This window comes from Heliangelus exortis, chromosome 3, assembly GCF_036169615.1.
Source record: "Heliangelus exortis chromosome 3, bHelExo1.hap1, whole genome shotgun sequence".
Taxonomy (NCBI): domain Eukaryota; kingdom Metazoa; phylum Chordata; class Aves; order Apodiformes; family Trochilidae; genus Heliangelus; species Heliangelus exortis.
In genome coordinates this window covers 108,269,054-108,281,374 of record NC_092424.1, presented here as the reverse complement: position 1 = coordinate 108,281,374, position 12,321 = coordinate 108,269,054, and the positions used below count along the sequence as shown (strand labels likewise).

The following is a 12,321-nucleotide window of genomic DNA, read 5'->3' as shown; positions in this document are numbered from 1 at the left end:
ATGAAAATAGGGACTTGTTACTGAAGTTCTCTAATTTCTGTATTTACTGCAAGTAGAGAAGGAAATGTAATAAAGGCTTGAATGCTGACTTAATTACATTTCACTTGTCAGAATAAAATCTTTCTGCATTAAGAAGGATCTACTCAATAGTGGCAGAGGCACAGCAACTGTTTCAAAAATAGCCACTACAAGAAATGTGTAAAGGCACTGTAATAACTGAGCCCATAGATTTCGTCAGTGTTTGCATAAAGAACAGGTTTTTGTAGGCTTTTGTAAATCTTGTCCTTCATACAACCAAAAAGCCACCTCTCCTAGAGAACATTAATGAGTTGGATTCTGAGGCTGAAGTGGCTTCAGATGCTTCTTGACACGAGAGGTGCAGCAGGGCAGAGATTCCAGTTCAGTTTTACCAGTTGAAGGAAAATATTGGTCCTTATGTTTTAAAATTATTTTTAATGTACAAACTGTAATACCATAATAGTTAGCAAATTTTTCATGTCTAGAGTAGTCTGTCTTTCCTACTTAAATACACAGTGATAAGGAAGCACAAAGAAGTTTTTCATGTAACTGCAGTATTTATGTTGCAAATGCTTGTAGCTATTTTTTACACTGTTGCAGTGTAGAAGTCTAATTGAAATAATTATTCTGATACTTAGTTTAGACCTTTTTTTGTTGTTGTTTGTTTTTTTTTCCCTCCCCAGTGAAAGGGACCATTTTTACCTCAAGAATTTACCTGATTTCTCTTTTAAACTTACATTGTACTAAGGCTGAGCTTTATGTATTGAAACTAAAATGAGTGCAATCAGAGCAGGTCTTTGGATAAGAAAATACCTGATTCTTAGGTTTTAGTTATTTGTACCTCTACTGCTTATGGTTTTGCATATTGCTGAAACACTGATCTGGTTCAAAGTAACCTGCATTCTGTTCCTGTTTTTGTAACTGGTTGTCTGGTAGATATCAGAGGAATTACTCCTGTTCTCTGTTTCCTGTCTGTGAACTGATTACCTCCTTTGTGAAATATTTTGAAATGCAGTAGTAAACAAGCTAGGCATTACAGTATGCAAAACATAACACAGTTAAGTCTGTCTTGGATAAGGGATATCTGTTTATTTGTTGTTTTTTTTTTCTTTGCCTTTTGCAGAAGCCAAAGAAACCTCCACCTCCAGCTAAGAGTCCAGGTATGCATTATAATGTATGGTGACATGGGTCTGAGGAAATATTACATTTCTGAATCAGTGCATGACTTCAGAAGAAAATTCACAAGTAGTTTTGTATTTTTGAGTAATGCAGCTACCAATAGTCTCAATTTGAGGTTACTTCTTATGCTTTCTATTTTCCTGCTGCTGCTATATATTTTTTGAAATTATGATGGAGCATACTTGGGAAATATCTGAATACAGGCTTTTACCCTTTTCTGGGCTCAAAGGGTGTTTATAAATGGTATTGCACTCCTTGCAAAGAAGAAAATATAAACACAAATTGGTGTGTGTCATATTTTTAGTCAGTGACTAAGATAATTAAAGCTCTTTGAGAAGTTTTTCTGGTTTGTTTTTGCATTCAGCTCCAAAGCCTGAATTGCCAGCTGGGGAGAAGAAGCTCCCTTCTTTGAAGCCTGAAGAAAAAGGTGAGACCCATTTTTCATTGGGTTTTGTTTTTTTTTTTCATAGTGAGTTTCAGACTATGCTCTTATAAACAACTTACAGTTTTTAGCTTGAATGCTGAGTGCAATAGGTGCCTGTTTGGAAGTCATGCAGATTTTCTTGATACCATCTACTGAAGTTCTTGTGTCTGTGCTGTTCTGGAAATGTGTTTAGAGTAAATAGAACATCAACTACTCTTACGAAATGTGCAATTCTTGTTACTGCATTCCATCCTGAAAAATGTTTATTGCATGGCATAATAACATAGTTACTACATCTAAGTATAGTTCTGTGATAGTGACTGCAGTTTTGGACAGCAAGTTATTAGGAATTAAAACATTTGCTGCTGCTTCTGAATATTTTGGCCAAAATCAGTCTCTGATGGAGAAGAAAAGAAAAATACACAAAAGAGTTGCAACACTCCTTAGAGTCACAATGCTCAAAACTGAGATTTCTTGCTGGGATTTTCCCATGTTGAGACTTGCCAATAGTTTTCAGTGTGTGAAGAATCATAATTAATTCTTGCTATATTCCATATTTTCTAGTCCCCCAGAATTTGGAGGTGCTCACCACTTAATCCTTAAACTTTTAAAAAGTGGACAAGGCAAACTGAAATTGTTTTGGGTAAAAAGCTCAGAAGCTGAAACAAGAATGCTGTTTGGGTCTTAAAGAAGAAATTCTGATGTTACTGCATCTTAACAATATTGCAAAAATATTCTCTAAATAGTGAATTTTGTCCATTCCGTAGCTAAACATGATTTTGACAAGTCAGCCTCTGCTCAGTGAGTTTCTCAGCTTTTTATAACCCATGTTTTAAACAAAGCACTTGTTAAAACCAACCATGTTTCCTCTGCATGTGAGCTAACAAATGATTATCTGTTGGAACAGCATTTTCAGGTGTAAATTGGGATCTACTTTATCATTGTAGAAATTTGGATCACTTGACTCTTTATAAGATTAAGTTTATTTAAACTGAAGTAAGTTTAGCTTTGGGCTGGTTCTGTTTGTGCTGTGGTATTTTGCAGCCTTTGCATAGTTGAGCTCAGTGGTGTTCATGGAGGAATATAGGAAAAAAAATAGTTATACCATCCAAAATACTTAGAAACATGAACACTCCTAAAAATTTAAGGAGGGGAACTGTTCTTCACTGTGGTACAGGAAATGATGGAGGAAAATTTTGCCTTGCTTTCAGTTCAAGATCAAGTCTTAGGTTACTTGTTTAGATAGCAGTAGTATTTTACTAGAAGTGCCCATTTACCACTGCAGTCTTACCTGTAGGGAAAAAAACCAAAACCCAAACTATGTTGGTATTAATGATCAAAGTCATTAAGTATGAAACTGTACTGTAATTAGTTTTCAAAAAAAATCACATTAATTGAACAGCTTTAATTACAAGTTACCAAACCATGGAATGGTTTAATTGCCTATTGGGAGCCTAGTAAATCTTCCTTTAATTGCAGTAAAAAATGGGTCAAAAAAATAAAAGCAACACTCCTATAATTATTTTTGTATTTAAAGTGAAGGATACATAGTGATTTCATGTAGGATTTTTTGTCCATTTCATATAAATGTCTTCAGACTAGTATTTTAATTTCCATTACTAAACTACTTGTATTTAGCCATCTCTTTTTCATTGCAACCAATGCCATTTTGACTGTGCTCATGGTACATCTTGACCTTTGGTATTAACATTTTCCACTTAGTTGTGGATGGGTTTTACACTCAGTTTTTGTGTGGGAGTAATTGAAAGGAAAACTGACAGGTGATAATTCAGGAATATGATTTGATGACAGTGTTTTTTCTGCACTGTTTATGAACTCACTCATAAAGAAAAAAGCCATAATTCTCAGCTTGTGTTCAGCAAAGTTAAAATATGGCTGATTGATGAAATAATACTAACTGCTATTGGACAAAAATTGGAATCTTGCATATGGGTTCAGAAGTGGCTGTTAACAGATGGTTTACACAGGGCAGTCAGCACCACCGTGTGGCAAAATCCTTCCACTGCTTCAGTATTTCATTTATTTGATTATACTAAGAGAGACTGATGCCAAAAATTCAGATTTTTAGTTCATATCTCCTAATGTTCAAATATCTCAAAGCAGGAAGACAATACTGTCCTGGATAATGTGGTTTTGCTGAGGTATCTGTATGATTTCTTAACTGTTAAGTATTCCTGTGAAAGAAAATCAGTTTTTTTCCATTTTATGGTAGAAGGGCTGACAGGCTGTAGGCCTTGTCCAAAATCAGTCAGTCATAGAGCTGGAAGTTAAGGCACTTTACTGGGATGAAGATAAATCAAATTTCTGACCCTATCCCCATATCCTTAAAGTATGAGAACATTTTACAGCAGACCAATACTTGGTTAAAAGCAAAGTTGTAAGAGGAGAGGATGGGAAGAATCAAAGCTGAAGGTCAGTGCCTCTCCATCCCAATTTACTGGTATATTACCCTCTAAGGACTGGAAATCCTTACTGTGACCTAGCAATAATCTTTTAAATCCTCAGTGCTTTATACATCCTTGAGTGAGCTGTAGCATAGTTTTACATGAAAAATAGAAGGTGTGCTCTGGATATCCCACAGGGTGTGATTAAGGAGCATGGGCTAAAGATTTCAACTAATTTTTGTGAAACAGATTGAATTTCTCAGTGTCCCATGTTTTGTATGTCAGATCCTCTGGACAATATTCAATTCTGAACAAGAATTTTTAACTTTTTTTGTTTGATTTTTCCATACCCAGTACGTATCTTGAGTATGTAGGAAGGCAGACTTTATCTAAAATAAATGCAGTTATTTAAATAAAGAGTATTTTTTCCTCCCTTTTCCATAGAAAAATTGTGCTGCTTCTGTGTATGGAAAAGTCTAGTTACCAAAAAACCCAAACAAACCCTACCTTTTCTAGAGGAGATAAGGTGTATTCACAGAAAGAGAAAGCAGGAAAGTTGTAGTAGCAGCAGAGAGATTCTGTGTTCTTAGCTGCCATTCATGGTGCAGTAATGTCAAGCCATAATTTCTCATTGCTGCTTTGTGTCAGTAGAAAGACATTTTGCTTATTTTAACATGATGGCTTTTAACTTCAGGTAAGTACTTTGTGTATTTTGATAAGGTATCACTTAAGATATCTCTCTCACTTTTATCTGATCTTCAGAGTAAGTATTTCTGGCAGCAGCTGCTTGCTACTAGATTGTCACTGTAAGAATTCTAGACAACATGGGTTTTTAAAATTTTATGGTGCAAAATTTTTATTTTGTCAGATGAAAAAGGAGCTTTGGATCAGAAGCCTTTAAAGCCCCAAGCTCCTCAAGTACCACCCAAGAAACCTATTCCTCCAAGCAAGAATAACAGCTTACTGAGAGTGGGGCTTCTGCACCCAAAACGTCCTGATAAACCTGTTTTGTCATCCTCTGTATCCAGGTGAGTGTAACTTCAATCAGATAACACCAAGTATATTTTATTTGTTTGGTGTTCTATCTTTCTTTTTGGATGAGGTGAGAAGAAATGTATGTTTTAAAGGCTAAAAAGATGCAAGGATAACTTATGCCCAATGCCTACCACTGTCTTGGTTTTCCAGGTTGTTATCACTCTGAATTTATAAATTTCTAATTTTTTAGGAGGTTGAATCCATCTCAGAGTAAATATTGCAGTTACAAATCTGTGGGCTGATTTGCTTTGAGCCTGCCCCATAACAAAAGTTGTAGCTACAGTAGCAGTATAGGGTAAAAGCATCTGTGGATGTGGCACTTGAGAATTATTATTGTATTGGGAAAAACCTGAAGATCTGAACTGCATCAACATTCAGTTTTTCAGCACTTTATTTATATGGTAAGATAAATGGAAAGGAAGAGCTGAGCTCTGTTAGTACTGTGCTAAAGGTATCTGTGTATCATATGCTCTTCTGAGGGAGAAACCACTCAGTACAGAGCCACATCCATTCCCTGTCTTGAGTATTCTTAGTTGAGTTACTGGACCAAGAGGTAGGTTAGTAACAAATAATGTCTAAGTTTTTCTTTTAAATCCACTGTTGGATTTTTTTGTTCGGGTTTTTGGTTTTTTGATTTTTTGTGGGTTTGGTTTTTTTTGAGTTCATAGCAATTATTTATGGCATTTCTCTAAGACAAATTCTGCATCAGTACTATCCCCCCATGCTTTTCCTTTCTGCCTTCATCAAAGTATTTGCCAGATGCCCAAAATTGTAGATAAACTGCTGACATCCTCTGGGTTGTTTACTTGACTTAAAAGGACCAAAAGAAACAAAGGTCCTGATGGACTTGGCCTTTTACAAATGAAGGAGCAGACAGCTTCTGCATCGAGGTGCTTGCACCTTAAGTACCTCTAAAGATACAGGGTGGCAGCAAGCATGTGTCCAGTTTTTTTTGGTTTTTTTTTTTTTACAGCAGGTCATGTAGAACTGAACCAAAAGGAAGAATATCTAAGAGAGAAAAAATAGAAAACAGTGAGGAGAAGGGCAGTGGGGAAAGGGAGTGGGGGTAAGGCTCACACTTTGGAGGGCTGATTTTAAGAGGACAACCTGGACAGAGTTGCCTCTGGTCCCTTCCTACAGAGCCCTGGGAACACTGGATGCCTGGCTAAAGAGTTTGACCATTGCCTCTTCTGTTTACATTTCCAGTATGTAATTTAGTTACATCACTTTGGAGACTCAAGCAAAGATTTTTTAATTTTTTTTTTTAATTTATTAATCCACAGATCACCTTCCTCTCCCCTCTTTTATAAAATAATCAATATAAAGGGATACATATGTGCAGTTGGAGGTCTGCAATAAACAGTGGTCCTTTAATAATTGAAAACATTAAATCTTAGGGGTGTTAAATGTGCTTCAATGTTTGAAAGTTTAACATTGCTGTAGGAAGATAAGGCTGCTGATTCTTTCTCTATTGCAATAAAACTTTCAAATAAAGGATTTGGGAGATGACTTAATGACAGGAACATGCTTAAGCTGAAACTGGCCCAATTATTTTGATACTGTGGCATAAATGGTGGCAAGAATTGCAAAGGAAATGTCATCTGTTCTTTTGTGTGTATTTTTGTTTAAGCAGGGGGTTGTTAAAGTTTTTTTTGTTTGTTTGTTTTCTGTTTTGGTTTGGGTTTGGTTATGTTTTTGTTTTTCTTCGCTCTGTATGATGTGACCAGGTGTGCAAAGAATGCCTGGTATATAAAACCATACATTTAGGGTACTTCATTCTATACCCAGAAAGAAATAAGTTGTTTTTAGCAGCATTTTTCTTTACAGCAGTGTTTTTATGTTGAAGAAGTCATTTCTGAATATTTCAGGAGACATTACTGAAGGTGCTATTCAGCTCTTCTGTTTTCTGTTAAACTGAAGTGTAATATTTTAGTTGTAACAAAATCATGCTTTGTAACAAAAATTTGTATTATTTTAAAAATAGGATTGTAAATATTGGACAACTCTGTAAGAAATGGAACAGAAGAATTGACTTTTATAGGACTGGAATTATTCTTTGAAATACTTGATTTTAAGGCTTTAGAAAATAATAAAATTACTTTTTTTTTCCTCTGTTTAGTTCTTACTCTTGGTATACTTAAGTTGGAAATTATTTAATTTCTTGACAAAGGTATGTCTTGTCTTGATTGTTTGTTTTGTATTTTTGTTTCAATTACCACAGATCTAATGGAGAAGTTGTTTCTCTTCGACCAAAATCTGAAATTGAGCCAATAGCAAAACCAAAGTTAGATTCTGAATCACTACCACTTAGACCAAAATCAGTAGAGGTAGATTCACTTGTGGTAAAGAGCTCTAAAGAATCAGGTAAGACAAGAATAAAGGCTCTTTTGAATCTTTCTGTTTGACTTGCAGTATTTTGAATAGTATAGTAATCTTAAAGAATTTATTAAAATGCCACAGAATGCAATTTTACCTATTCAGTAGAAGGTATATTTTAGGAACTTCAATAGATACCTGAAGGTAAGAGTCAGCAAGTGTTGAAAAGATGTAAATAGTCTGTTTGGAGGCAGTTGATGAGCTCTGTGTTGTAAAAGGTGACAGGAAGGGAGAAACATAGGTAATGGTTTGTTCTCCTAATTTGAAAGCATGTTTTTTTGCTGCCTCTTTTATCTTGCATTTTTTTATGAAATTGTTTTCCTTACTGACTGGTTCTGTTTGCTCTGCACTTGCATTTCAGGTAACTTTTGCTTTTCTAGCTAACTTGCCTATTTTCAGTCATGCCATTACCTTCAGCGTTCTGGGGTTAATTTAATGGCTATTTGAGATTATGACTTTATTGTACCTTGAATTTGGGCCAGCCTGGAGCATTTTACATTTGAATTTCATGCTTAGGCTCATGCACCTTGAATCAAACCTGGTATCTCTTTAAATCTAAATTTGTCCAATAAAAACCTTGCTACTAGTGTAAAGTAGCCACATTGATGATCAGGATCTCTGAGCTATAGTACAGTTACCTTTTGTGTTTTACTGGCAGCACAATAGATTTCAGTCCTCTGTGTGCCTCTGAGGCAGAGGTGATCTGCTGTGGGCATTTCTTTTTTAAAACTTTGAATTATTTCTATTGTATGATTAAAAACTGAAAAAAAAAGCTTTAGTGAATTGTGCCTGCAGTGTTTGGCTTGCATTTCTCAAATGAAACTTTTCATATTAGGAAGGGTTTTAGTAATAATACATTTTGAAATAGTTCAATTTGATTTGTTTTTTATTCCAGTTGTAGAACAGTCAGTCCTAAAGTGTGATAAATCCAATGGGGAAACAAAAATAATGCATTAAAAAATTGGCACAATTAATGAATAGAAAAGATTACTACTGATTTTTTCCATAGATATTTAAAATGTTCTTCTAAGCCTGAATGGTCTGTCTGAGGAAAGCTGTTAGTTCATGTGTGTTCTGAATACAGAAGTTATATTTTTCTGATCCACAACACCTTGGAAAGTTATAAGGTGCAATAAGAGGAATTTTGTATTATAATATCCTGGAAATATTAAAAATGTTATCAAAGTTACCCTAGAGTATTTGGAAGTTCTTGGGGGTTTTTTAATTTGTATTTTTTTTTTTTTTTTTTTAAAGTCTTCAGTAAAATCTGTGCATAAGCTCTGATATGCCTGCTTCTAAAAATTTTGAATTGGCAGCTTAATTCCTCCCTCTATTTAAAGATGAGTTTGAATGAGGGTAGGGGAGAAACTTCCAGGCCAAAGTAAACTGAGAAATTAAAGAGCAACGCACAACCTATCCTTTAAAAAGTTAGCCTTGTCCTACTGCTCAGATGTTTATCTCCAGGACAGTGCTAGCTGTGTAACTGTGTAGCATAATGTAAGAAAAAATGCCCCAGGAAAAGAGATAAAATGTCTTCTTTTTTTTTTTTTTTTTTTTTTTTTTTTTTTTTTTTTTCCCCTTAGGTGCAATTATCTTGACACCTTTAATAACCAAAGTGGCAACATAGTATCTGTGGTATTAGCCATTCATAGAGATGAAAACCCAATTAAAATGTGTGAATTTTGATTTTTATAGGCTTATGGAGAAATTAAAGTATCTCTTTAAAATCTTTAAAGATTTTAATACCTGTGTGGGGCAGGGGAAAGGGCAGCATAACAAGCAGGATGCATTCAGTGCTCCTTTTTCACTTGCTCTGCACCAAAGGAGGCTCAGGCAGTAGGTGCAGGGATGCAGCACAAAGGGTGTCATGGAGCTGCTATTTAAGGAAAACTAAAAAACTTGTTATATGCAGCTGCCCTTGCTTAAAACAATCTGCAGAAGTCACTTGTAGTTTTGCTGCTCTTGTGAAAGGAGATGAGTCCAAAAACCTGCCAGTAAAATGTGTTGAATCTCATGATTTATGTCTTTATGACATAGTACCCTGTGGGTCCTTGTATAAAGCTTAAGATTGTTTAATCTTAAAAAAAACTAGGATGGATTGTAAAACAGGGGAGAAAATGTGTAGCTGGGGTTGACAACTGTTGTCAGACTGCCATTTCCTCTCCCTTCTACCCTCCTCTCCATTTAGGCTGAGATCCTGAAGTGAATGAATTTTTAGAAAGCCAAATTCTTTGAGTATGTGTAATTTTTTTGCCACTTGGCTTGGACATGAAGTGGGGTGTAGGCTGAGCCATTTTCAAATGAGCCTAAGGAGAGACTGTAAATATTCTGTACCTATAGGGAAAAACAAACAAAACAAAAAATACTAATAATGAGAGACCACAAAAAAACCCACAAAACAACCCCCCCAAACCTATGAAATTAAGCTTCCAACCATCAGATAAGGACATATACTCAAAGTTTAGAAAGATTGATCATGGTGAAATACCTCCTCTTGAAGCTTTATTTGAAAAATTGCATAAATGTTTCTCTCTTCAATTAGAATTAAAGTATTGTAAAAGATTAAAGCTGTAATACTAGCATGCTGAACATGTAAAGCAATTCTGTTTCTTCTACAAATGTTTCTTTTTCCTGCTTTGTAAAATAATTTTTTTTGTTCAGAATCTTTTTCTAGACATTCCTCTCCTTGACTTTTCTTTCCAGATTTTGTTTCCTATCCTGTTTGCCATGTTTCCCTTCTTACGTGTCAGGAATTTACCCTACCCTTCTCCATTTTGGTAAGATAACAATCTATAAGGAAATCCAAATGCTTTATGCCATACACACAGCCTCTCTTCTTAACTTCATAAGTGTAATTTTCAGTTGCAGGTATTGATACTAAAATTTTTGGGTTTTAATTTAAAAATGCTTTTTTTGTTTGTTTGCCTGTTATCCTCAGATGGTAAAGAAGCTACTTAACTACACATTTCAGTGAGGACCTTGTGAGGATAAAAATAAAGATAAGATAAAAACTTTACAAGTGCAGCTATTGATATGCCAAACCTAATGTTTATAGTGAAATGTGTTAAATACCTATAGGATTTCTGGCATATGTAGGTTGAATGGCTTTATCTTTCTGTACAGAAATTATGAATTTATCCAGCCTTGGTCACTGAATCCTTTAGTGTTGGGTATTTAGTATCATGAGTCTTGTAAAACAATATTTTTGAAAGTTTGTGTTAGGTGCAAACTTAATTATAGCAAATATTACTATTGCTTGACCGCAAATTTAAATATTTTAAGGCTTAAATCTGTCCCCTAAAATTCTGGGGTGCAGTCATCACAGCAAGATCAGTAATAGGAAAAAGGCTGCCATCTTCTCTTACTATGCAGATTAATGGGAGGTTTACTGGATATGTTTTGCTTCTGTTGTGGGTTTTGAAATCCCAGCCACATGAAATATTGGAACTCTAATTTCTTTGGACACCCCTTCAGCTTTGCTTCTTTTTCTGAAGGCTTTTAAAGACAAACTGCTGTGAGTGCACTTGAAGCATTCACAAATCTTAGCAAAACCTCTCACCTGGTTGTATCTAATGATGCTCCTGACAGTTCTGTAATGTGTGGACCCCTGTTAAGCTTTCAGTAGAGAGGGGTTTCTCATAGTCTGTCCCAAGTGTCTGTTCCAGCTTAGAAAGGTGCTTTTGCTCAGCCTTAAAATCATTTGTTGTCTCAAATTATCCCCAGAGGTGTGGTATTGCTCTTTTGTCACTATGATGGGGTTTCCTTTAACTGTTAGTCACAAATTGTCTGTAGCAAAGTTAATTGATTAATCACTTTATTGATTGAAAGGGGTGTTGAATTGTGAACTTTCAATGGTCTTAGTTAGTAGCTCTGGTAGTTTCAGTGGGGACAAGCTTTCTTCTAAAGATAATTAAGAATGCTGTTTAAAAAAACCAACAAAAAGCCCCTCCAAAAAACCAGCAAAAAAACCTGAAAAGGAACCCACAACAAAGAAAACAAAACCACTAACACCACAAACCATAATCCACACCAGCCCAGGATTTAATTTTGTCCTTATACCAGAAGAACAAAATGGAAAGGCAAAAGGATTCCTTCAGCAATATGCTGGTGTTATTTTAATGCTGAGCAATTGTCAGGTGCAGTAATTTCCTTTAGAAGCTCTTACAGATAGAGAAAAAACCAAACAAACCCAAACCAAAATAACACAAACCAAGGAAAAAACCAAACCAGCTCCTGGTTCTAGTGTCAACCGACTGCTTATATTCAAGTCATGTGCAATTAAAGACTGTAGCAGTCATCTTCAAGCCTTGTCAAGTACTATGTTATTTTTTCAGAAGTACACATTTTTCTTCTATGTTCTTAATGTTCTTAATATGTCTGTGTCCTTTATTCATAGAGACAGGGTTGGCATAGCAATTGTAATAACAACTCAGCTTAATTTAAATCAGTTCTAATTTAATTTACTGCCAAATGATTTGTCATTTCTGCAGAATGATAAAAGGAGGATCATTTAAAGGCAAAAAATTACAGAGATGGGGGAAAAGACATTTTTTCCTGCCTTCTTGTTATCTTTTAAATAATGCTTAACTAGCATAAATACTGATTTACATTTTAGCATGGGTTACTGCTCTCTGCTTACTGACAACTGAGTAAAGAAAGTGAAGATAGATCCCTTGGTCACAATTGCTTGACTTCTAATAATTTAAATATTTCATTGGCTCAGACTACAACAGAAGTAGCTACATAATTATTTGTTTTTTCCCTCATCCTCTTTTCCGTCAGCTGCTTGCCATTCATCACTCTTCTGTTTCTTCCTACTTTGTTTTTCTTCCCTGCTTTTTTATTTTTTTAATTGCAAATAATATGATTACATGTTTACAAAAC

General features: G+C 35.1%; 1 protein-coding gene across 6 annotated transcripts in view; it reads left to right on the top strand.

The window, feature by feature from the left end:
- The window catches only part of CD2AP (CD2 associated protein), an 84,207-nt gene that overhangs the window by 64,292 nt on the left and 7,594 nt on the right, over nucleotides 1-12,321 (top strand). For 5 of the 6 annotated variants that reach the window (XM_071742110.1, XM_071742108.1, XM_071742107.1 and 2 more), the window contains 4 exons: nucleotides 1,142-1,178; nucleotides 1,562-1,624; nucleotides 4,895-5,054; nucleotides 7,283-7,425. In XM_071742110.1, the coding sequence (XP_071598211.1) occupies nucleotides 1,142-1,178; nucleotides 1,562-1,624; nucleotides 4,895-5,054; nucleotides 7,283-7,425 (403 nt within the window). Of the gene's footprint in view, nucleotides 1-1,141; nucleotides 1,179-1,561; nucleotides 1,625-4,894; nucleotides 5,055-7,282; nucleotides 7,426-10,140; nucleotides 10,215-12,321 lie in introns of all 6 variants that reach the window. The other variant, XM_071742112.1, reaches the window with a different exon arrangement.